This window comes from Aethalodelphis obliquidens, unplaced genomic scaffold, assembly GCF_003676395.1.
Source record: "Aethalodelphis obliquidens isolate GAN/ISIS:26980383/991018 unplaced genomic scaffold, ASM367639v1 scaffold53, whole genome shotgun sequence".
NCBI classification, from domain to species: domain Eukaryota; kingdom Metazoa; phylum Chordata; class Mammalia; order Artiodactyla; family Delphinidae; genus Aethalodelphis; species Aethalodelphis obliquidens.
In genome coordinates, this window is record NW_020837997.1 from 8,843,471 (window position 1) to 8,866,879 (window position 23,409).

The following is a 23,409-nucleotide window of genomic DNA, read 5'->3' on the forward strand; positions in this document are numbered from 1 at the left end:
GCTTGGGAAGGGGGCTATCTTCATCCTTTATCGGAGGGAGGGGGGGCGAAATCAGCGGCCCTCCAGGGCCCGGTCTCGGGCGATGACCGCCTCCTCGAACTTGATCATGAGCGTGGTGCCCTTGTGCCAGTGCGCCGTGACCTTGGCGGGGAAGCCACTGTGCGTGAGCACCGCCTCCACGATGCCAGCCGTGAAGCTGGCGCAGTTGAGCGTGCTGTTCTCCTTGGGCACGGAGATGTAGGTGTTGATGAGCGGCTCCCGCTCGATGATGTAAAAGGTGCGGGCGTCGTCATTGGCCTGCTCCAGCTTGTCGGCCTCCTTGCCGAAGAGCGCCTTCCACACGGCGCCCTTAACGAAGAGCAGGGCGCCCAGCACCTTGGTTTCGCGCCGGGCGCCCTTTTCGCGAGCCACCAGCGCATCCAGAACGCGGGCGCCCACCTGGCGGCCTAGCGCGGCCAGGCGAGCCTGCAGCTCCGCCACAGAGAAGACGCGGCTCTGGCAGTGCTGCACCAGCTCGGAGAAGAGCAGCGCGAAGGCGCTCAGGCTCACCTCGGTGCGCGGCCGGGCCAGCGCGCGCTCCAGCAGCGCCGACTTCCCGCGCGTGAAGCGCGCCTCCATGCCGCCGCTGCCCTGCGGGGAGACGAGAAAACGTGAGTGTCAGAGGCGGGAAGGAGCCCCTCTCTACCACCTCCCTTGTGCGCTCCATCAGTGATTTCCCACGTGGGAAGAGATGAGTAGAAGGAAAGGAGGTACCCACCTGTGCGTAAAGCATACCTCCGTTACGCCTAGCCAGCCACGGCCAAACGGGAGACGGGGTAGGCTTGTACCCTAGGCTAGGAGAGGATTTCGGAGGGAGGGGGGTGGAGGGGGAAGGTGGGAGGAGAGACAAGAGGGGGAACAGAAGGGGGCGCTCGAAACCACCCCCCCTCGAGTTCCAGGTGACCCTTGTGCGTTCAAAGCACCGACCTAAGCCCTCCGCCGCCTGTACGAGTAACCAGAAAACTAGTGCGCGGGGAGGGGGGCGTCAAACCTAGGGCAGGAAGGGGACGAGGATGGGGGGCCGTGAGCGTACACTGGCAGCTATCCCTCCCCGCGCCATGCGCTCCAGCAGCAACAGCGCTGACTTCCCTGGGTGAAGAGAACTTCCCTGCCTCTCCCCTGCGGAGTCAGAGAAACTGGGAGAGAGGAGTAGGGGGTGTGTGGAGACCAACGGCCAGAAGGGTTGGGAGCTTGGGGAACAGGCAAGACACATGGAGCAAGCCAGGAGAGGATGTTGGGAACCCTTCCAAACCCGCACCCTCGGGCAGCACCACTTTGTCATGCACGAAGCATGCCTCTTTGAGTGGGCCTGCGTTTGTAAAAAGACTGGGGGGGCGGCCAGAGAAGGCGTTGGGAACACCCCACCCGCGTGCTTTCCAGAAAGGTAGCTGCACCGTGGAAAGAGGGAGGGGGCGGACTGTCGGATCCGGGGGTTATAGGGGAGCCAGGAAGGGGCGCAGTGATCCTCCCATCACAGGGCGTGAAGCCACAGCTGTCGGTGGCGAGAGACCCGGAAGGGGGTTGCTGGGAGAAAATCCCTAAGAGGTGCTGAGACCAAAAAAAAACAAAAAAAATGTGGATCAGCGATGGGAATGGCAGCGGATGGGGCGGGAGGGGGGGAATCCCAAGGGCTCTGAGACACACACACCCCTGCTAAGGGTGGGGTCGGGAGGGGTAACTGAGAACCCCGCCCCACTACGCAGGGACCTGGCCAGAAGCCGGAAGGGTCTGGGGTTGCTGAGAGGGTCCCAACCAGGTCTGCGTGGGGGATGAAAAGACCAGGAATCTCAGGAGCTCCAGGACGCCCCTGCCCCGGTGCGCAGCTGCCTACATGGGGGCCGCCCAGCGCGAGAGAGGGGAGGGGGAGTGTTGAGACCCCTCCACCCACCTGCCATAGGGTTGGTGAGCTAAGCCGTGGAAAGACCGAGATCCCGCGACCCCGGCCCCGGCGTGGACCAGGCAGAGGGACCGGGAAGGAGCCCACCCTCCTCGTGGTCCCCCGGGGTGGGCCGAAGAGGGCTTCCGGGGATCGTGGACGCCAAGACCCTGACCCAGGACCCAAAGACCCGCGGAGAGGGGTTGGGGAGCGGACGCGGCACGGCGTCGGGAGGGGTGGTGGCGGGCGGGGTCTCACCGGGACTTGCGGCAGCCGATTCGGCCGAGCTGCTTTACGGCGCCGCAAAAGGGCCGGCGTGCGCAGGCGTCGAGGCGGGACGGGCGGGGCGCGCTCTGTGATTCCAGACAGTGGCCGCACGGGGGCGCGCGTGTCCGTGCGGCCCTACAGAGGGGTGCGGCCCGGGCCAGGGGCCTCGCTGGCCTTGGTTGGCCCGTGATCTGTATGGGACAGTGGCACGGGTCGTCCATCTGCTCAGGAGCACACATTTGATGATGGGCACACGTCTCTGTCTTGGGAACATGTGCGTCCTTGGGCATATGTCTACTTGTCTCAGGGGCACACGTATGCCCATGCACACACACTCACCTGTCTTAGGGACACACATATGTCCATGCGAACATGTCCACTTGTCTTAGGGTCCATGTGCATGTCCGTGGGCACAAGTTCTCAGAGGACGTACATCCATGAGCCGTGGGCATAGTACACTTAAGGGCATGTGCCCTTATGAATACATGCCCTGTGGACAGATACATTCCCGAGCACAGTACATACTCAGGGGCTCATACATTCGTGGGCCCATGAACACTTAGGGAGACATTGGACATCTCAGGCCACAGACCCTCATGGGCACACACTCAGCGGCGCAGGGACTCAGTCGCTCCCAGGGTACACATTCATGGACACACTGGGACCCACTGCAGACATTGGTTCTCATGCCCCCTCGTGCCCCCAGGGTTCCTGGCATTACGTCCACGTGTTCACCGTGTGACCTTTCTCATTCTCCGAGTCTGAACACTTACAGACCCTCCCTACCAGGTTCCAAAGCTCCCCAGCCACACCAATAATAGATCTGAAAGCCGCGTTGTTTCCCCTTGGCCTTTATCATCATGAATCACGGAATGTGAGTGCAGAAACAAATGGACACATGCGGGTCCACGCTCTGAACATCCTCAGTGGCATAATCAGGCACACTCGTGTGGACACACACCTGTTCAGGCCAGCACAGCGTGACAGGTGGGTGTGACAGGGCACACACCCACAATTACAGTGATACATTCCCATGGTGTGCCCACCCCACCCATTCACGCCTCCACCACACAACATCCCTCAGGACACACATGTGTTTACGCTGAAATGGGCACGTGTAACACGTGTCACCAACACCCACACCCACAGTGACACACTTCTGTGGTCGCCACAGCCACCCACGGTGACATGCATTACACTCACAACACGCCGCAATACACGTGTGCATCACATGTACAGTGACATAGGGGTGCACACCATACTCGCTGTGACTCCCACCTTCAACATTCACCCATAACACCTTCCTGTGGGAAACACTGAAATACCCACCCTCCATGAAGTGCTTACCCCAACACACGAGCACATAGGCACACACACAACTCCACAACACATTCACCAAGACACGTGATTTTCTACACGTGGGATAAAGCGCAACTTCAGACCAGGCTGGGAACCCTATTTTCCATCTTCACTGAGAGGTGCTGTCTTGTCCTCCGAGGTGTAGCCAGGGCTCTGATGTCTTTTCTTTTATTGAGGTGTGGGCTCTGCGGGGTGGGGGCGGGGGTGAAGGGTGGAGATCCAAGGTCAGACAGATCCCACTCTTGAAAGAGAATCTGGGGCCAAATCCAAGGGGGCCCCTCCTCCGCCTCCCCTGGGCCCAGCTTACTTGGATTTGGCATCTTCAGCGTCTGGAGGATTTTCTGTAACATAGTCCTGATTTGGTTCATGTCTGAGGCTGGGGAGAGACGGGAAAAAGCGGAAGTGGGGCTTTCTTAGCTTTACTGGAAGCCTTCTCCCTGCCCGGCCCCCAACGTGGGGTGCCACACAGCCCATGTACTTGGAGTTCCCATGCATTTATATACTCCCCAAGTGACTTGGAGGGTGACATCCATCACCTCTCCAAACCTTGTGCTCTGGAAGGGCGGGACCCTTGCTGTCCCCTCCCCCGACTCCCCAGCACCCAGCCCAATATTGGGCATGGAGGCAAATTCGCCCAGTGGAGATCTATAAGGGCACCTGTCGCCAGCGTCTTCAGTTTCTGGTTCCCTTCATGGACCTTGCTCTTGACCGTGTCAATGCCCCGCTTGACATCGTTCCAGCGCTTCTTCTCCTCGTCCTGGCACTCTCCCACCGAAAGAGAGACTGAGGGTGTGGGTCAGGGATGTCTGTGTCACCTCTGCTCTCCCTACCCCCACCCCGACCCAGGTCCTTCCCTCACCCTTCTGGAGCTCCGTTCTCAAGACCAGCAGCTCCTGGGACATCTTGGAATCTGTTCAGGATGGGGTGGGGAGGCAAGAAAACCTTAGAATCGCCTCAGGTCTGCAGTTGGGAGCAGCGCTGGACCGCCCCAGCTCCTGGGAACCCCTCCACACTGCCCCAGCCCCTTCCTCCACCACCAAAACAGAACAAAACACCTCACTCACTCTTCACCAGGACAAAGGCTAAGAGGACGACGCAGGACAGAGCGAGGAGAACATACAGGCTCATCGTGGCTCTAGGCAACCAATGGGGGACCTGGGCAGGGTTGGAGGCTGGCTTGGACTGGGCTGGAACAGGGGTAGAGGCAGGACAGGTCATCTCCAGGGCCCAACACTGCCACTCAGACCATCAACACTGACTGTAACACCGGCGACAGCTCTTCACCTATACCCACTGTTCCCGATACCATAAGCAGCTGTGGCCATCAACAACACTGCCACCAACATGCACCCTGGCCAGTGCCACAAGCAGCTATCGCTAACACTGTCACCATCATGCCCCCCTTAACATCCCTGTCACCAACACCCACCAACATCAATGCCCGTTGTTGCCAGCATTGTTTCCATCACCAGGACCTCGTGAGCACCCTCATCAGCTCTATCTAGGTGGTTCTGTCCCGATCCACTACGTGGTCCCCTACTCACCGTCACCAACACCCAGACCTTCACCAGCACCTCCACCGGCACAATCACACCATCATCATCACCACCTCCTCAAAGCCACCCCCCCACCGCTGTCCCACACAAGCCTTGATGTCAGCACACCCCACCCCATTGGCCCTGACCTCCACACACGGCCCCTTGTCCCTCCCACGGGCCCCTCCCAAGGCTGTGTGATGTGGGCTAGTGGGCGGCTGCTTACCCTTGTTCTTGGGTGGTGAGTGACTGCCTTTTGGCTGGTGCTGGGTTTTGAAGGTGATATTCTCATAGGCAGGGTCATCCGCACCTGTGGGCAGGTCAGTGAGAGGGATTGAAGAAAACTGCCGAGAGCGCTGGGGCAGGGGTGAGGGTGGGAGAGGGGCCTCAGACGTCTTGGTTCACGGGGCACTGCGCTCAACAAGCTTCTGGGTGTAAAGATAAGGAGTGGGGAACTCAGATCTCCATCTTGATTAAGCGGAGAGGATGTGAGTGAACATTCGGGTGATAAACAGACACAAACACACTTTGGGTGGGGGAAGGAACCCTCCGGCCCCCACTTTCAGCTCTGTACCTCTCCCCTCCCCACCCAAGGTGTCTAACCTTCATTGGCTGGGGACCCCTGTTTCTTGTTTTTGAAGGCTGCCGCCTGCATCTTGATCTCCTGGTTCATGGAGATTTCCTCAGCCTCCGTAGTCCCCAGCCTACCAATTTGTCTACACACAACCCCACCCACTAGAAAGTGTCTGGGAAGATGAGGAAGTCTCTGGGTTGGGGTGGAAGAGAGGAAAGAGAGGTCAGCCTCCTCTTTTCGGGGATGCAGGACCCTCCCACCCTGGGACATTCTCACCCCAACCTAGAGAGGGATCTTAGGAGACCAGTGGTCTCAGGGGGGACCAAGAAGAGATGCCCATAGACCCAGAAACCGAATCGGATGGTCAGGAACTTGCAATATACAAATGTATCAAATCAACATGTTGTACATCGTAAACTTATGCAATGTCATATGTCAATTATATTCAATAAAATAATTTTTCTTAAAAAAGAGGATGGTCAGGAACTTTACAGGAAGCTGTGTGTGTGTGTGTGTGTGTCTACTTGGATAAACCTCATCCTCCCATCTCCTCTTGCTCTCATGGGAAATGCTGTGGCACCCCAGAGTCCCACCGTTGGGGGCAGGGGCATCCAGCCTTGGAGGCAGGATTCCTAGGTCCCCACACCTACCTTCCCTCTGCCCTAGTCCCACCCCTCAGCTCCACCCTGAGAAGTTCTACTTCTTCAAGGCCCCTTGGAGGAGAGAAACGGATATGAGGCAATGGGACTAACCACTGGAACTCCACCCCTACATTTGGGACTGATGCCAGACATCACCTTGACCTAACCCTGGAAGTAGTTCCTCCTCCACCTGGAGACCCCTGACAGAGAAACACTCAGAAACACACCCAGCCTCATCCACACATCCGCTTGCCTACCCAGACCCACACACACACTTGCACACACACACTCCTGAATACCCCCAGTCGCATATCTGTTCACGTGTACACATGGCATGCTCATTTGCATGCTTATACATATTCATGCGCTCACACTGTCTCCACTCTGTCTAGGTGTCTTAAATCTCTCTTTGTGTCTATCTGACCTTGAGAACTGGGGATTAAAATGAGACAAAGTACATAAGGAATTTTTTCTTTAAGTCTAGAGTGGTGCCTTCTGATAGAGTATAATGTGGATTTTTGGCAGGGTTTTTAAAAATTGAAGTATAGTCGGTTTATAATATTATGTTAGTTTCAGGTGTACAGCACAGTGACTCAATATTTTTATAGACTATACTCCAGGGCTGTATTTCCCTGTGCTGTACCGTATATCCTTGTTGCTTATCTACTTTATACATAGTAGTTTGTATCTCTTAATCCCTTAAGCATACATTGTCCCTTCCCCTTCTCTCTCCCCACTAGTAACCACTAGTTTGTTCTTTATATCTGTGAGTCTGTTTCTGTTTTTTAATATACGTTCATTAAAAAAAATTTTTTTTAGATTCCACATACAAGTGATAACATACAGTATTTGTCTTTCTCTGTCTGGCTTATTTCACTAGGCATAATACCCTCCAAGTCCATCCATGTTGTTGCAAATGGCAGAATTTCATCCTTTTTCATGGTTGAGTAATATTCCATTGTGTGTATGTATGTGTGTATATATGTATATTTATATACATATATACACACATGTATATCACATCTTCTTTATCCATTCGTCTGTTGATGGACACTTGGGTTGCTTCTATATCTCGGCTATTGTAAATAATGCTGCTGTGAACATTGGGGTACGTTTATCTTTTCAAATTAGTGTTTTCAATTTTTTGGATATATACCCAGGAGTGGAATTTCTGGATCATATATTAGTTCTATTTTTAGTTTTTTGAGGAACCACCATAATGTTTTGCATTGTGGCTGGACCAATTTACATTCCTACCAACAGTGTAGAAGGGTTCTGCTTTCTCCACATCCTTGCCAACATTTGTCATTTGTAGGCTTTTAAATAAAAGCCATTCTGATAAGTTCAGGGGTTATCTCACTGTGGTTTTAATTTACATTTCTTTAATAATTAGTGATGTTGAGCATCTTTTTATGTGCCCATTAGCCACCTATGTCTTCTTTGGAAAGATGTCTATTCAGGTTTTCAGACGATTTTTTTTTTTTTTTTTTTTTGTGGTACACAGGCTTCTCACTGTTGTGGCCTCTCCCGTTGTGGAGCACAGGCTCTGGACGCGCAGGCTCAGCGGCCATGGCTCACGGGCCCAGCCGCTCCGCGGTATGTGGGATCTTCCCGGACCGGGGCACGAACCCGCGTCCCCTGCATCGGCAGGCGGACTCTCAACCACTGCGCCACCAGGGAAGCCCCCAGACGATTTTTTAATCAGTTGTTTGTGAACCACATGTTTATTGAGATATTTTACCTTTTTTGGGGGGGGTACTAAGTCTTCAAAACCAAACATGTATTTACACTTAAGGCACATTTCAACTTGGACTGGCTACATTTCACTGCCATATTGGACAGTGCTGGTCTAGAATATTATAATTTTCTCCTGTTACTGAACTCAGGTTTGGCATATCACCACTCAAAAGCCGATACTCGAGAGACAAGTGTTGGTTGAAAAGAAAAGGTTGCTTTATTCAGGAGGCCAGCAACCTGGGGAGAAGGCAGACTCATGTCCAAAAGACATCTCCCAGCTGCCGATCAGGGGGCAAAAGCTTTTCAGGGGTGGATAGATGGAGGGAGGGGTCTACATGCAGAAACAGTAGAGTCGGCTCCGACAATCACCTTGAAGTTGTTCATGCAGTGGTCTGATCAATGTCATCTGGATTGTTTTAAGTACAATTAATCTTCAGTTCCAGGGTTGGTTTGTTCCCATTTCCTTGAGGCCAGTTCTCAAAATTGTGTAAGATGCGGCAGCTTATGTCATGGCTACAGTCTGGTCATCACGTAGTCAACTTCCCCCACCTGGTAGGGGTTTTGGTATCCACTAAGCAGCTCAAAGCCTATGGCTCAGAATATTATCTATAGCCCTTGAGGAGGAACTAAAGGTCCTGACTTTGCTTAATGGCAAAACTATTATTTTGTCCTGTTTGTTTTTCTTTGGTTCTGCATTTTTTCATTTCTCTGATTAAATTTATTCTTTGGCTAAAGTTTTTCTACAGACAAGAGGCAGGCAGAGGACATGGGGGGAGGTGGTGTCTGTCCTGGGAAGGCCCCGTAGGGTCCTGCTCTGTTACACTCCCTTTGGAAAAAATAAGTTTAAAACTTTCTATGTGTGGAAAGTGAGTATGTTTTAGGTTTAAAATATGTGATTAAATTCTAGATAACTTTGGAATGGTCCCCGAGATCTGGCTGGCGAGGATAATGTTCTCTTTCCTAAAGTATTGCCAATCTTGTCTGTTCAAGGACGATCAATTTAATAATGATTAGATGCCAGCTCCTCCAACTCCTCTTACAAAGAAGTCAGCCATTGAGAGATGTGACCCCGCCCCTGCTGATGTAATAGCTACAGAAGAGATGGACCAATGGGGAACTGGCTCTGCTCTGATGGACAGGCATAGGGGGCGGGGCCGTGGCATTACACATTTCCCTGGCTCCGATGAGGCTAAGACCAGGCTCCAGCCCTCTGGACTTTGAGAAAAAGGTAGCCCCGGAACTGGAAATCCATAAGCAACCATGTCATGGTGCTTGGAAATCCATAAGCAACCATGGGGTTGCCTGACCGGATCCTTTCATGAAGCAACAGTCTCAATTTTCTTTTAAGAAAGAAAATGTGTCCTAACCAGGTATTGGTTTAGGGTGAGCACATGATCCAGGCCCAGCCAATCAAAGTCCAAAATTTGGCAAAGGGGTGGGCAAAATGAGCCAGACTCAACCAATGAGACTCAGGCCAGAGGCTTTAGGGATTCTTTTGTTTGCTTGCATATTTTGGTTGTGCCGGCATGCAGGCGGGATCTAGTTTCCTGACCAGGGATTGAACCTGGGCCCCCTGCATTGGGAGCACGCAGTGTTACCCACTGGACCACCAGGGAAGTCCCCAAGCCTGAGGCTTTTATTGGGTTAACCAGGACAAAGGGCATTCTCTCTTTTTTCCCCTCTGTCAGACTGCCAGGAATATAAGTCTGGTGCTGTGACAGGGGAGAACTTGCTTGAGAGTGAAGCCAGCACTACGGAGAGCAGACCTGACACGGAGTCGGGTCCTGGAGACATTATCTGAGACCCTAGATCCAGCCATACCTGAGTCTGTTGTTCTAACCCTGAGACCCTCAGTTACGTAATCCAGAAATGTCCTTCCACTTTTGCTCGAGCTAGCTTGACGGGGGGTCTGCGGCACCTGCAACTCGCACAATCTTGGCTACTACAGGGGGCTGGGCAGTTGGCAAATGAAGAGGGAGGCTTAAGAAGGGGCTTTGCCGAAGTCTGCACTCTGAGACAGGAGGATGACTGTGTTGGAACTGAGACCTCTAAAAGGCTCTTCTTGGGGTCCAGATACAGGTGGACAATTGTGGGTCTTGGAGACAAAGAGGCATTCGCATCAGGGTCAGGGGACAGCGAGGGAGCAGGATGGACAAGGTACTACGCTCGCCCTCTCTGGTCCCTAACACTCTTCTGACTCACTGGTCCCACTCCAACCCCATGGCCAAGATGGGGTTAGGAGGGAGGACCTGGGAGGGGAATCCTCGGATTGGGGTCTGGTGGGCTCCATGGGCACCAGAAGTGTTTGTGTGATCTCAGCTCATGACTACCATGATCAGACAGGTGGGTGTACCATCGTAGGGGGTGGCTGTCCGTGGGAAGAGAGTCCAAAACATCCTGAAAACCACAAACCCACCCTGTCACCCATTCTCCAGCCTCTGGAGTGTGCTGCTGGGGTCTGTGACATTTAAGTCTTGGGTCCCTCTTAAGACTGGGCACTGGGGCTTCCCTGGTGGTGCAGTGGTTAAGAATCTGCCTGCCAATGCAGGGGACACGGGCTCGAGCCCTGGCCCGGGAAGATCCCACATGCCGCGGAGCAACTAAGCTCATGTGCCACAACTACTGAGCCTGAGCTCTATAGCCCGCGAGCCACAACTACTGAAGCCTGTGCACCTAGAGCCTGTGCTCCATAACAAGAGAAGCCGGGACAGTGAGAAGCCCGCGCACCGCAACGAATAGTAGCCCCTGCTCGCCACAACTAGAGAAAGCCTGCGCCCAACACAGCCATAAATAAATAAATAAATAAATTAATTAATTAATTAAAAAAAGAATAATTAAAAAAAAGACTGGGTGCTAAGTGTTCTGAAGTCTCTGTCTGCATCTCTCAGGGGCTGGATTCTGAGACTCCTGGGTTAAGATTCTCAGGAAACCGGATCTTGAATCACCTGGATTTGTGCCCGCAGCAATGCTGAGGACTTGCCTTCTAGGGCTTTGACTCCAGACTGAGACCAACGTCATCCAAGCTGAGGTGGGGACTTGATGTTGGAAGTACGAGTGTCTGTCCAAGGCATACATGTGTCTATGTGTCCCTAGGTCCCTCTCCACAGTGGGCATGTGTGTGTCTGTGGGCATGGTGTCTTTGTGTGACAGTGGTAACTGGGTTGTGCACTGTGTGTGCACATGGCTATGTGTAACTGTGTACATACGTGTAGTGTGTGTACCTAGGTGGTGTATTCATCTGTGTGTGTGTTATTTATTCAAGACATTTTCCTGAGCACCTACTATGTGCCAGGCTCTCTTCTAAGCGCCAGGATATACCAAAGAGCAAACAAGTCCCCTGCCCTGTGTTTTCATATTTGAGTGTTCACGAGGGATACGAATGTCCCTTGATGCAGGTGGGGAGTGAGGGACGGTGCTCAGGACTCTGGACTCAGCAATGGATTCAGGGATGCACCCTGACGCTGGGGCTGCTGGTGGCTTGAGGCCCTGGAGTGTATGTGGGGTAGGGGGTTGGGGGGTTCCTGTCCTGTCCAGACCCAGATCCCGATGAGGCTTCGTTGTGAGCAGTGGAGGAGAATGGCCCAGCAGCTTCCCAGGAGGCCCGAGACCTTAGGGTGACCGTCAAGGTGGCCTCAAAGGTAACACTCTCGGGACCTCCCTACTGGTCCAGTGGTTAAGACTCCACGCTTCCAATGCAGGGGGCGCGGGTTCGATCCCTGGTCAGGGAACTAAGATCCCACATGCCCACCCGGTGTGGCCAAAAATAAATAAATAAAGGTTACACTCCCTTAGGTCATGAGCCTTGGGTGTGGTTGTCATTACAGGAAGTTAAGGCCCCATTTTCAGAAGTGGAACTGGCGGACAAGGGAGGAGGGGGGAATGGGGCGGAAGAAAGTCACGGCTGTCCCCCACCCCCCTCCCTCTGGCGCCTTGCTCTTTTTGAAGATGCCGGCTCAGGCACCCACACCCCACAGAAGACAACAGCACACATCCCGGGCTTTCTCCATCATCTTCTCGGAGGTTTATTTCCAGCCCCGCCCCTCTGAGACAGGAACCCGCCCCTCCGAGGCCTGGCCACGCACCCAGGCCCGCGCCACCGCCCCCCAAGCGCAACCTTAGGCTATTCGGCCCGCAGGCGACAGCAGCGAGCTCCGGTCCAGTCCATGCCGGCGCACTGACAGTGGCACGTGGTCTCGGCGCGCACGTCCCACGAGCCACAGGCAGAGCCACAGGTGCAGCTGGTGACGGCGAAACCTGCAAGGCGGAGCGAGGAGGAGAGAGCTTGGACTCTGAGCCAGAGGCTGCGGGCCTGGGGTTCCAGGGGGCTGGCAGCGTGGGCGGCGGGGAGGCCGGGGGCCTGGACACCAGTGTCCTGAGGAAATGGGGTCCGGGAGTTGGGGGAAGGGACAAGGCTGGGAGTGCAGACTAGGACATTACAGAAGTAGAGGCTGAGACTCTGTGGTCCTAGAGAAATAGAGGCTGGACCTAGGGGAGGGGGTTATGGGGTACTGAGAACAGAACTGAGAGCCTGGACCACGGGTTCTGTACTCACCTGCGGGGCAAGTGACCAGGTGCCCCCTGGAGGTGACACTCCGGCAGTCCAGGCCAATGTTCCTTATTGCCGCAGGATCTAGGGAAGGAGTGACCGAGGTAACTGTGAAACCGAGCTGCTCCTCCCCCAATCTCATGCTGCCCAGGCCCTGGTGGTTTGGAGATGGGCAGGGGGCTCAAGGAAACCGCCCCTGGGGAAGGCCCAGGGGGTCGGGAGCTCATCACCTCTCAAGATTCTGCTTTGAGGTGGGTGTTTTGGAGGGAGGAGGGTTTGGAGCTATTGCTAAAGGTGGAGCTGGGGGGAAATGGGGTTGGGTTGGGTTTGGGGTTGAGATTTGGTTGGGGTTGGAGTTGGGGTTGGCTTGACGTTCGCTCCATGTCAGGAATCAGAGGGGCCCCTGAGGCCCCTGCCGAGGTTGGATGCGAGGGTGCTCACTTAGGGAGCTGGTGAGTTCCTGGATCTTCTCACTGATGGCTTTATCCATGGGACACGTCAACTTGCCACACACCAGCAGCCCCAGGACTGGGAGGAGGAGGAGGGAGAGAGCCTTCATCCTGTAGGTGCTGCAAGAGGGAACCGAGAGACCCCAGCTGCATCAGCCCCTCTCCAACCTGGGAAGGGTCAGGCCCACAGAATGTGTGGGATCGGGAACCCTGGGTCCCCACGGGGGACGGGGCTGGAGGCCCAGCTTTGCCCCTAAAGGCGGGAGCAACTGTCACTTACCCTCTCCGTGGACTCAGCAGGCCCAATTTTGGACACGAATGACGTGCCTCTGCCTCAGCTCTCTCTTTAAGGCCTCCGAGTGTGGGGCTTCCTGTCTTGGCTAAGACCCCTGGCATCCTGGGACTCCCTTCCCACATCCGGGGCTAAGAGGAAGCCCCCAGGGTAGAGTCCAGGGACCTAGTGGTGCCACAGCCTCTCCTTCAAGAGCCTTCCCTTCCCACATCCAGGCTGGGACTGGTCCAGAGGGTAGAACCTGGGGGATAATTCCAGGAACCATAGTCGACGGGGCAGGGAGAGATACAGGAGCTTGCACGGAGGGGAGGGGGCACACAAACGTGACCAAAATAATGTCCTTGTTTGAGAACTGCATGCCATGTTCATTCCCAAAAAGCGATCACCATAGAAGAGATAGATAAAATCATGGTTTATTTCTTCGATAGAATAATCGACAATTGACGTGTGCAAACTACGGCCCATGGGCCAGATCTAGCCCACCATCTTTTTTTTTTTTTTTTGGCCACACTGAGCATCATGCGGGATCTTAGTTCCCCAGCCAGGGATCGAACACCCATCCCCCTGCAATGGAAGCACGGAGTCTTAACCGCTGGACCACCAGGGAAGTCCCGCCTACCATCTCTTTTTGTATGACTCATGAGCTAAGAATGGTTTTCACATTGTTTGGGTTTGTTTTGTTTCCAATATGGATGGATTTTTTAAAAATTGTGATAAAACACCCGTAACATAAAATGTACCATTTTAACCATTTTCAAGTGTAAATTCAGCAGCATTGAGGCAGTGTGACCACCGAGGCAGACACTGGAATGCTGTGGCCACAAGCCAAGGAATGCCAGAAGCCACCAGAAGCTGGAAGAAGCAAAGAACCAACTTTTCCCTAGTCTTTAGAGGGAGTATGGCTTGATTTCAGCCATACAGTGTTGTGTAATCATCAGCCCTGTCCATTTCCAGAACTTTCTTTTTACCATCCTAAACTGAAACCTTACCTATTAAACACTAAGTCGCACTTCCTCTTGAAGCCCCTGGTAATCTCTCATCTAGTTTCTATTTCTATGAATTTGCCTATTCATATAGCAAATAAGTGGAATCATACAATATTTATCCTTTTGTGCCTGCCTGATTTCACCGAGCATAACATTTTAAGGTTCATCCATGTTGTAGCATGGATCAGAACCTCATTCCTTTTTAAGGCTAATATTCAATTTTATGTCCATACCGCATTTCGTGTATCATCTGTTGATGGACAGTTGGGTTGTTCCCACCTTTTGGCTATTGTGAAGGATGCTGCTATGAACCTAGGGGCAGGACAGGATAAAGACACAGACGTAGAGATGGACTTGAGGACACGGAGAGGGGGAAGAGTAAGCTGGGGCGAAGTGAGAGAGTAACATTGACATATATATTCACTACCAACTGTAAACTAGCTAGCTAGTGGGAAGCAGCTGCATAGCACAGGGAGATCAGCTCAGTGCTTTGCGACCACCTAGAGGGGTGGGATAAGGAGGGTGGGAGGGAGACGCAAGAGGGAGGGGATATGGGGATATACGTATGCATATAGCTGATTCACTTTGTTATACAGCAGAAACTAACACAACATTGTAAAGCAATTATACTCCAATAAATATGTATAAAAAATTAAAAAAAATAACTTTTGAAGGATGCAAAAGAAGTGGGCAGCTCTAACTACAGGCAGGGTGAAAAGCAGAGAGAATGTGTGGAACCCCCTGGGGCTCCCCAGGGACTCAGTTTGAAAACTCTTAGTTCAGTAGCAGGAAAGAGTTCTATATGCCCTGATAAAGAAATGTTCACATATTGAGGTCTGGGGAAGTCATTCTGGCTTATACATGAGTTAACGTGAATTTTGTGCTAGGTAAAACAGCCTGCTTGTGGCCTATGAAAACTACATTGTGCATCTGCTTTAATTATTAAAGAAAAGGGCACATTGACCAGAAGTAAAGAATGTCCGTGTTCAAAATAAAGATTAAAGCCCCTCTTCCTGGGATGCCAGGGCTGCTCCTCCTTTGATGATAAGACTCCCTTCCCAGGTGCCAAGGTCCTACCGACTCACTGTGTACATGCTGATCTGTTTTTATGAAACCTTGAAGGAGTGTCTCCCTGACTTCTTTGATGTTCTCTGTTCTTACAAGGTATAAAACTGTGCTGAAAACCCTGCTTCTCCCAAGCAGTTTCTCAGAGTTTTCCTCTGAGAAGCTGTCTTCTGGGCTATAGTCCTCAGTTTGGCTAAAATAAAACTCTTTCTATTGCTATTATTGATTGTTTATTGATTATTGTCATCGATAGCCCCTTAATTCTCTTTAAAAAAAATCCCTTTATTCTCCCTGATTTCTACCAGCAAAACTGAGCTCTAGTGACCTTTTACATCTAATACTACTTAATACAATTCTAGAACCAGGTCTTTAAAAAGTACAATAGGGCAATCACATAACTACAATTTTTAAAAATCAATCTTATTGAGGTATAATTTCCATATAATAAAATGCATCTATCTTAAGTGTTCAGTTGCATACATTTTGACAAGTCTATATACCTGCATACTGCATGAATGTTTTGTTTTTCCCAAGTACTGCTTTTTTAAAAAATCAGGTGTAATTTACATACGGCAAAATTCGCCCTTTTTACTGAGTTCTGAGTTTTGACAAATGCATACAGTTGTGTAACCACTGCCACCAAATACTTATAATTTAAATTATAATTGGAAAAAAAAAAGGAAGTTTCCCAAAGATCTGAAGGAAAACTGTCCTGAAGTAACAGAGAAGGAGATTTTTCTACCCATACAACTGGTTTTCCTGTGCGCTGCAGATCTTGTGAATCTGCAGCGCACAGGAAAACCAGTTTGTTCTCACCTCTGTTAATATACATCTGTCCTTGAAGTAATTTTGAACAAAGAGGCCTGTATCACTCAGAGGACTGGAAACTGTTGCCACTTGTTGTGAAACTGACTTCCAGAGGCAACCTACGCTTCTGACTGGTTGCCTTGCTACATAACTTGGCCTAGTGATGATGTCGCAATGACAGGTACCTCTGCCAATCAGAAGAGAATCATTGACACCTGCTTCCTGTCCCACAAGGATGAAAGAAAATAAAAGTAAAAGCCTTGATAATTATTAGAGAAATGCTAATCAAAGCCACAATGAGATACCACCTCACACTGGTCAGAATGGCCATCATCCAAAAGTACAAACAATAAATATCATATATATATATCTCAACACTGTATCACTGTGTTGTACACCTGAAGCTAACATGACATTGTAAATCAACTGTACTTCAATAATAAAAAACATAATAAAATTTAAAAAATTAAAAAAACTGTTGGTGGGAATGTAAATTGGTACAGCCACTATGGAGAACAGTATGGAGGTTCCTTAAAAAACTAAAAATAGAACTACCATACGACCCAGCAATCCCACTACTGGGCATATACCATGAGAAAACCATAATTCAAAAAGAGTCATGTACCACAATGTTCACTGCAGCTCTATTTACAGTAGCCAGGACATGGAAGCAACCTAAGTACCCATCGACAGATGAATGGATAAAGAAGATGTGGCACATATATATAATGGAATATTACTCAGCCATAAAAAGAAATGAAATTGAGTTATTTGTAGTGAGGTGGATGGACCTAGAGTTTGTCATACAGAGTGAAGTAAGTCAGAAACAGAAAAACAAGTACCGTATGCTAACACATATATATGGAATCTAAAAAAAAAAAAGGGTTCTCAAGAACCTAGGGGCAGGACAGGAATAAAGATGCAGATGTAGAGAAGGGACTTGAGGACACGGGGAGTGGGAAGGGTAAGCTGGGACGAAATGAGAGAGTGGCATGGACATATATACACTACCAAATGTAAACTGGATAACTGGTGGGAAGGAACCACATAGCACAGGGAGATCAGCTCGGTGCTTTGTGACCACCTAGAGGGGTGGGATAGGGAGGGTGCGAGGGACATGCAAGAGGGAGGAGATATGGGGATATATGTATATGTATAGCTGATTCACTTTGCTATAAAGCAGAAACTAACACACCATTGTAAAGCAATTATACTCCAATAAGGATGTTTAAAAAAAATTTAAAGAAAAGGGGAATGGTGTGGAGACGGGAGGGAGAGTCTGACCACAGCTTCCTGACAGCCTCCACCTTGTGCCCCATTTCACAGATGGGAAAACTGATGTTGGGTGAGGCTGAGTCACTCCCGAAGGGGAGATTTCAGATCCAGATTTGTTGGATGCCGGAGTCCTTATTTATTTATTTATTTGTTTGGCCGCAGCTCTTGGCTTGTAGGATCTTACTTCCCGGACCAGGGATTGATCCTGCGCCCCCAGCAGTGAAAGCACCGAGTCTTAACCACTGGACTACTAGGGAAGTCCCAGGAAAGAGTTTTATTTGAGCCAAACTGAGGACTATAGCCTGGAAGACGGCCTCTCTGATAACTCTGAGGAACTGCCCCAGAGATGTATGGTTTTCAGCGCAGTTTTATATCTTGTCAGAACAAAGGACATCAAACAAGTCAGGGAGACACTCCTTCAAGGTTTCAAAAAAAAAAAACAGATCATGATGTACACAGCGAGTCAGTATGACCTCGGCGCCTGGGAAGGGAGTCTTATCATCAAAGGAGGACCAGCCCTGGCATCCCAGGAAGGGAGGCATTTAATCTTTATTTCGAACATGGACATTCTTAATTTCTGGTCAATGTGCCCTTTTCTTTAATAATTAAAGCAGATGCACAATGTAGTTTTCATAGGCGACAAACAGGCTGTTAGCATAAAACAGGCTGTTAGCATAGGCCACAAACAGGCTGTTGGCATAAAATTCAAGTTAACTCATGTATAAGCCAGAATGACTTTCCCTATATCTCAATATGTGAACATTTCTTTGATCAGTATATATGTATTAAATCACTACGTTGTACACCTTAAGCTTATGTCAACGAAGCTGGGGGAAAACCAGATTCCACATTTAAGTATTTGTCTGTCTCCATCTGACTTATTTCATCCAGCAAATACTTTATGTAAATCTATGTAGACGTTACAGAATGAGGCATGGTATGTAGTGGATGCTTCAAACGTAGCTTTTTTTCGGGAGGGGGATCAATATTTTCCCAGAATTTCCCCAGCCACAGACAGGGATCAAGGCTCTGAGTGGTCACTCAATGTGGAGGGGCCACCAGCCAGAACTTCCTCTTCCTGTCCTGTCCCCTCAATACCTCAGCCCTGGGGACCCCATCTCAGCCCAACAGGAACAGAACTTTCCCACTTTCAGGGCTATTTCCTCACCTCCAGGAGTCTTTTCACAATATTTTTGGCAGTAGCTGTTGGTTAACTTGTGTTTTCAGATTTTGAGCAACTTTACAGAAAAAAAAAAAAAAAAAGGGGAAGCTTGCCTTGCTTCCTTGACATCTGCTGGGTTCCCCGGGGCCACTCAGCCCCTCCCCCAGAGGCCTCAGGCAATTCTTGCTTTGCTAGGGTCCTGCGGGTTTCACCATCCCACCTCCACCCCTCTCCGCCCAGCCGGCAGCTCCACCATGTCTGGGATCCTCACTTTTTCGTTCTTTTTTAAAGCAGCTTTATTGAAGTATAATTTACATACCACATTCCTCCATTTCAATTGTACAACTCAGTGATCTGTAGTAAGTTTCACAGGGTTGCACAGCCATTACCACAATCCAATTCTGGAAAGTTTCTATCACCCCTAAAAGGAATCTTGTGCTCCTTTGCAGTCACTCTCTATTCCCACCCCCACCCCTAGGCAACCACTTTCTGTCTGTGAATTTGCTTATTCTGGACATTTCATCTAAATGGAATCGTACACTATGTGGTCTTTTGCATCAAGCTTATTTACTTAGCATAGTGTTTTGAGGTTCATTAATGTCATAACATGTACTTTGGTCCTTGACTGAGCTGCGTTCCATCGCCTGGATGTACCACATTGATTTCCATTCACCAGCTGATGGGCATTTGGATTGTTTCCACCTTTGGGCTATTATGAATAATGCCATGAACGTTCCTGGACACGTCTTTGTGTGGATGTATATTTTCCTTTCTCTTGGGTGAATTCTTTTTAATGCAGGGTCAGTTTCCATTGTCTAAATGTACCGTAAAGTATTTAAACTTTTATTTTTTTAGTTTTTTAAAAAAACTGAAGTAGAGTTGATTTACAATGCTGTGTTAGTTTCAAGTGTACAGCCAAGTGATTCAGTTATACACACACATATATGTATTTTTTTTCAGATTCTTTTCCATTATAGGTTATTACAAGATACTGAGTATAGTTCCCTGTGCTAGACAGTAGGTCCTTGTTTTTTACCTATTTTATATATAGTCGTGTGTCTATGTTAATTCCAAACTCCTGGGAATTCCCTGGTGGTTCAGTGGTTAGGACTCAGCACTTTCATTGCCGTGGGCCCGGGGTTCCATCCCTGGTAGGGGAACTAAGATCTGCATAGTGCAGAAAAAAAAACAAACAAAAAAATAGAAATCCAAACTCCTAATTTATCTCCCCCGCTCACTTTTATTTTTAAGTAGAGCAAATTCAAGACCACAAACTTTTCCCTCCTGTTAACCTGGATGAGATATTGCTCGAGCAGAGCCCCCTGCCCTGCACAGCATGGGCTGAGAAGCCTCCCTGCTATGATGTGTCCCCACGTCCCCACAACCAAGAGCATCAGTGCTCACCACCCCAGGGGTGCCCTCCTGACCTTCTGAAGCCCTGATGCTGACCTGAGGAATCCTTTTTTCTCACTTTGTGGAGTCCTCCTTCTTGGCACATCCTGAGAACTACCGCCCAGCCGGGGCCAGACCATCTTACAGTATTAAATAATAATGATGTATTATTATATTAATACTATATTATCGTGGTATATATTAATATATTATTATTGTGGCAGTCGGTGGTTCTTGGATGTTGCCTCGAAGCTTATACCATGACCACCGGTGACTCTGGAGTCTGTTCCCACCCCAGGCCTCCCCGATGAGCTCACGTGTCCAGCTGCCTCCCGGGGATTCAGCGACCTAATCCACACCCACAATAACATGTAACAAAACGCGCTAGGTTGTAATTTTCCATACGAACCAACTTCAATAGTTGCTGAGAGTCCTTTCAAGAAGGATCCCAGCTGATTCCAGTGGGAGGAATGACAAGTTTGAAAATAATCTTCAAGAGATATTGGCAATAAATAAATAGATAAAATTTTAAAGTACAGAAAAAAAAAATTGGGGAATTCCCTGGCAGTCCAGTGGTTAGGAATCCGCGCTTTCACTGCGGTGACCTGGGTTCGATCCCTCGTTGGGGGACTAAGATGCCACAAGCCTCGCAGCGTCGGGGAAAAAAATAATAAAATTAAATTAAAAAAAAAAAAAGGGAGAGATCGGAAGGAATCCATGGCTGCTAAAACCTTTATGTGGAGAATTGTTGGAAACCAGGGACACCTCCCGCCCGCCCCCAACCCACCGACCGATCGTAGGGACATGACATCATGGAGCTCCTGACGTGAGGTCTCACAGGACGCAGAGAGAGGGTGGATTTTACCCTCACACGAGGGTTTTGAGAATTCTGTGTAATGCATGTGGAGGGCTTGGCAGGGTGCCTGGGGCGTGGTCAGGGCCTGACACTACCGGCTGCTGTGGCCCATTTTCGGGGGCGGGGATGGGGGTGGTCCGTGAATATTTGTAGAATCAAAATGCCCTGAGGTGGGAGCCTTTACAACATCGTCTACGTACAAATAAGGGCCAGAGGCCGAGGCGATTTAAGCAACAGAGTTTCGCTGGCGCTGAGAACTATTGAGTAACTCATGACCTACTCCCCCTCCCCCACCCCCGCCGTCTCTAATAGGGTCACCCAAGCTCGGGTTACAGACGCTAAAGATCAAAGCAGCCAGCAAATTGAGCCACAGCGCCCCCTGGCGCTCGGAGCGCTTACCTACCTAGGCGGGTCCCGGAAGAAAACCGCGGCTTTCCAAGGAGGAGAGTTTAAAAGTTAAACTTTAAAAAAAAATTAACTAATTAATTGATTTGGGGCTGTGTTGGGTCTTCCTTGCTGCGCGTGGGGGCGTGGCAGCTACTCTTCGTTGCGGTGCGCGGGCTTCTCATTGCGGCGGCTTCTCTTGTTGCGGAGCACCGGCTCTAGGCGTGTGGGCTCAGTAGTTGTGGCTCGCGGCCTCTAGAGCACAGGCTCAGCATTTGTGGCTCGCGGGCTTAATTGCTCCATGGCATGTGGGATCTTCCCCCACCACGGATCGAACCCGTCTCCCCTGCATTGACAGGCCGATTCTTAACCACTGCGCCACCAGAGAAGTCCCTAAAAGTTAAACTTTTAAATCCATCTCCCTCCCACTCCGTCTCCCAGTAGAAAGGCTTCTCTGCCAAAGCCGTGGCGGGGGGCGGGGCATCCAGGGCCAGCCGTCTCAGTGGTCTGAGATGACTCACTTTCTCCCCTGCACCTCATCTACTCGACAGCCTTGCACATCCATCTTTCCGCCCTATTACGCGTTTCGCATAAATCTTAGTAGAATTGCTGAATCGGAGGGGTTTTTGCTTCTCCAAGGCCCTACCTGCAAAACTGTCCGTGCAATTTTTCTGGGAAGAGTGTCTTTAGACTTCTCTGAATTCTCAAAAGGATAGGTGACCTCAAAATCAGGGCCAAGTCTTCCGTGCGCAGGGAAGGAGGGCCTCAAGTGTCCTGTGTCCACCCATGCCCCCCTGGTCCCAGTCTTGGAGGGGCCACAACTCCAGAGATGACAGGATGGAAATGGGTAGCGCTCCACTGGGGGGCACTATACCCAATTTACCCGCCCACCAGGGCCCCCTCCCAAGGCACTCATCCCAGCTGAACCCCATCGCCAACATTAGACTTGGGGCCCCCACCTGACCATGCTCAGATCCTTTCTGTAGTTTCCCATCATCCCAGCAGGGGCCAAATCCTCACTCAGGCCTCAGGTGGCTCTCAGACCTTGTCGTCCCTCAAGACCTTTCCCTCTGGCTCCATTCTGCTCTCTTGCCTTTGCCTCCACTGTGCCCTCCCCTCCCTTCCCAGACTCCTCTTCACTTTCATTCTCTTAAGTGCCACCTCCTCCAGGAAGCCTTCCCAGGCTGCCCCTGAGTGGATTACCATGTTCTTGGGGCTCCCACAGCCACCTGTGCCACAGACTGCCAGCCTGGCTGTGTGTCTGTGCCCCAGAGAGAAGGGCTGTCATCTAACTTATTCAGGCTGTGAGATTCACATCTCACTTTAGCTGAGTGTTATGGGCTGAACTGTGTCCCCAGAAAATTCATATGCTGAAATCCTAACCCCCATGCCTCAGAATGTGACTGTATTTGGAGACAAGATTTTTAAAAGATAATTAAGTCAAAATAAGGTCATTAGTGTAGACTTTAAGCCAATATGACTGGTATCCTTATAAGAAGAGGAGATTAGGGGCTTCCCTGGTGGTGCAGTGGTTAAGAATCCGCCTGCCAATGCAGGGGACATGGTTTTGAGCCCTGGTCTGGGAAGATCCCACATGCCACGGAGCAACTAAGCCCGTGCGCCACAACTACTGAGCCTGCGCTCTAGAGCCTGTGAGCCACAACTACTGAAGCCCGGGCGCCATAACTACTGAAGCCCACGTGCCACAACTACTGAAGCCCGCACGCCTAGAGCCTGTACTCCACAACAAGAGAAGCCACCGCAATGAGAAGCCCGTGCACCTCAACGACGGGTAGCCCCCGCTCGCTGCAACTAGAGAAAGCACGTGTACAGCAATGAAGACCCAATACAGTCAAAAATAAAATAAATTAAAATAAATAAATTTAAAAGAAGAAGAGGAGATTAGGACACAGACACACACAGAGCGAAGAGGATGTGAGGACACAGGGAGAAGATGGCCATCTACAAGCCAAGGAGAGAGGCTTTAGAAAAAATCAACCCCACCGACACCTTGATCTTGGACTCCCGGTTTCCAGAACTGTGAGAGAATAATCTCTGTTGTGTAGGTCACCCAGCATGTGGCACTCTGTTATGGCAGCCTTAGCAAACTAACACACCCAGTGAAGGGTCTGATAAGTCCTGCAGTTAGGAGCCCCTGTGAACAGCC

At 50.5% G+C, this 23,409-nt stretch overlaps 3 protein-coding genes and 1 long non-coding RNA gene across 6 annotated transcripts; 1 reads left to right on the forward strand and 3 right to left on the reverse strand.

Moving 5' to 3' along the window:
- Positions 1 to 6: 6 nt before the first annotated feature.
- TRAPPC5 (trafficking protein particle complex subunit 5) lies at positions 7 to 2,281 on the reverse strand. Of its 3 annotated transcripts, XM_027085822.1 has the most exons (3): positions 1,928 to 2,133; positions 758 to 833; positions 7 to 630 (listed from the first exon to the last, which is right to left on the reverse strand). In XM_027085822.1, exons 2-3 carry the CDS (start codon positions 770 to 772, stop codon positions 52 to 54), a joined length of 594 nt encoding a protein of 197 aa, XP_026941623.1. In that variant the 5' UTR covers positions 773 to 833; positions 1,928 to 2,133; the 3' UTR covers positions 7 to 51. The 3 variants fall into 3 exon arrangements, with proteins under 3 accessions (XP_026941623.1, XP_026941625.1, XP_026941624.1); XM_027085824.1 differs by lacking the exons at positions 758 to 833; positions 1,928 to 2,133 and adding an exon at positions 2,174 to 2,281; XM_027085823.1 differs by lacking the exon at positions 758 to 833.
- Positions 2,282 to 2,283: 2 nt separating this feature from the next.
- On the reverse strand, positions 2,284 to 5,818 carry MCEMP1 (mast cell expressed membrane protein 1). The gene is made up of 7 exons (XM_027085825.1): positions 5,680 to 5,818; positions 5,303 to 5,386; positions 4,606 to 4,728; positions 4,401 to 4,451; positions 4,199 to 4,324; positions 3,849 to 3,917; positions 2,284 to 3,726 (listed from the first exon to the last, which is right to left on the reverse strand). Exons 1-7 carry the CDS (start codon positions 5,747 to 5,749, stop codon positions 3,710 to 3,712), a joined length of 540 nt encoding a protein of 179 aa, XP_026941626.1. The 5' UTR covers positions 5,750 to 5,818; the 3' UTR covers positions 2,284 to 3,709.
- Positions 5,819 to 12,025: 6,207 nt separating this feature from the next.
- RETN (resistin) lies at positions 12,026 to 13,556 on the reverse strand. Its single transcript, XM_027085826.1, has 4 exons — positions 13,304 to 13,556; positions 13,016 to 13,143; positions 12,581 to 12,658; positions 12,026 to 12,282 (listed from the first exon to the last, which is right to left on the reverse strand). The coding sequence occupies exons 1-4, from the start codon at positions 13,438 to 13,440 to the stop codon at positions 12,149 to 12,151; spliced, it is 477 nt and encodes a 158-aa protein (XP_026941627.1). The 5' UTR covers positions 13,441 to 13,556; the 3' UTR covers positions 12,026 to 12,148.
- On the forward strand, positions 12,280 to 14,336 carry LOC113608856 (uncharacterized). The gene is made up of 2 exons (XR_003428437.1): positions 12,280 to 12,825; positions 13,744 to 14,336. It is a non-coding gene; the product is annotated as an uncharacterized LOC113608856 (long non-coding RNA).
- Positions 14,337 to 23,409: the final 9,073 nt, after the last annotated feature.

Bases quoted from the DNA above. Each gene is read 5' to 3' on its own strand.
- MCEMP1 (XM_027085825.1), bottom strand. From the start codon at position 5,749: ATGAACCAGGAGATCAAGATGCAGGCGGCAGCCTTCAAAAACAAGAAA. The intron at 4,729-5,302 runs GTAAGCAGCCGC...CCCCTGTTCCAG, and splicing joins CTCACCACCCAAGAACAAGG to CCCAGTCCAAGCCAGCCTCC. The intron at 4,452-4,605 runs GTGAGTGAGGTG...CATCCTGAACAG, and splicing joins AGCCTTTGTCCTGGTGAAGA to ATTCCAAGATGTCCCAGGAG.
- RETN (XM_027085826.1), bottom strand. From the start codon at position 13,440: ATGTGGGAAGGGAGTCCCAGGATGCCAGGGGTCTTAGCCAAGACAGGA. The intron at 13,144-13,303 runs GTAAGTGACAGT...TCCCTCTTGCAG, and splicing joins CTGCTGAGTCCACGGAGAGG to CACCTACAGGATGAAGGCTC. The intron at 12,659-13,015 runs GTGAGCACCCTC...CTCCTTCCCTAG, and splicing joins GGAACTCACCAGCTCCCTAA to ATCCTGCGGCAATAAGGAAC.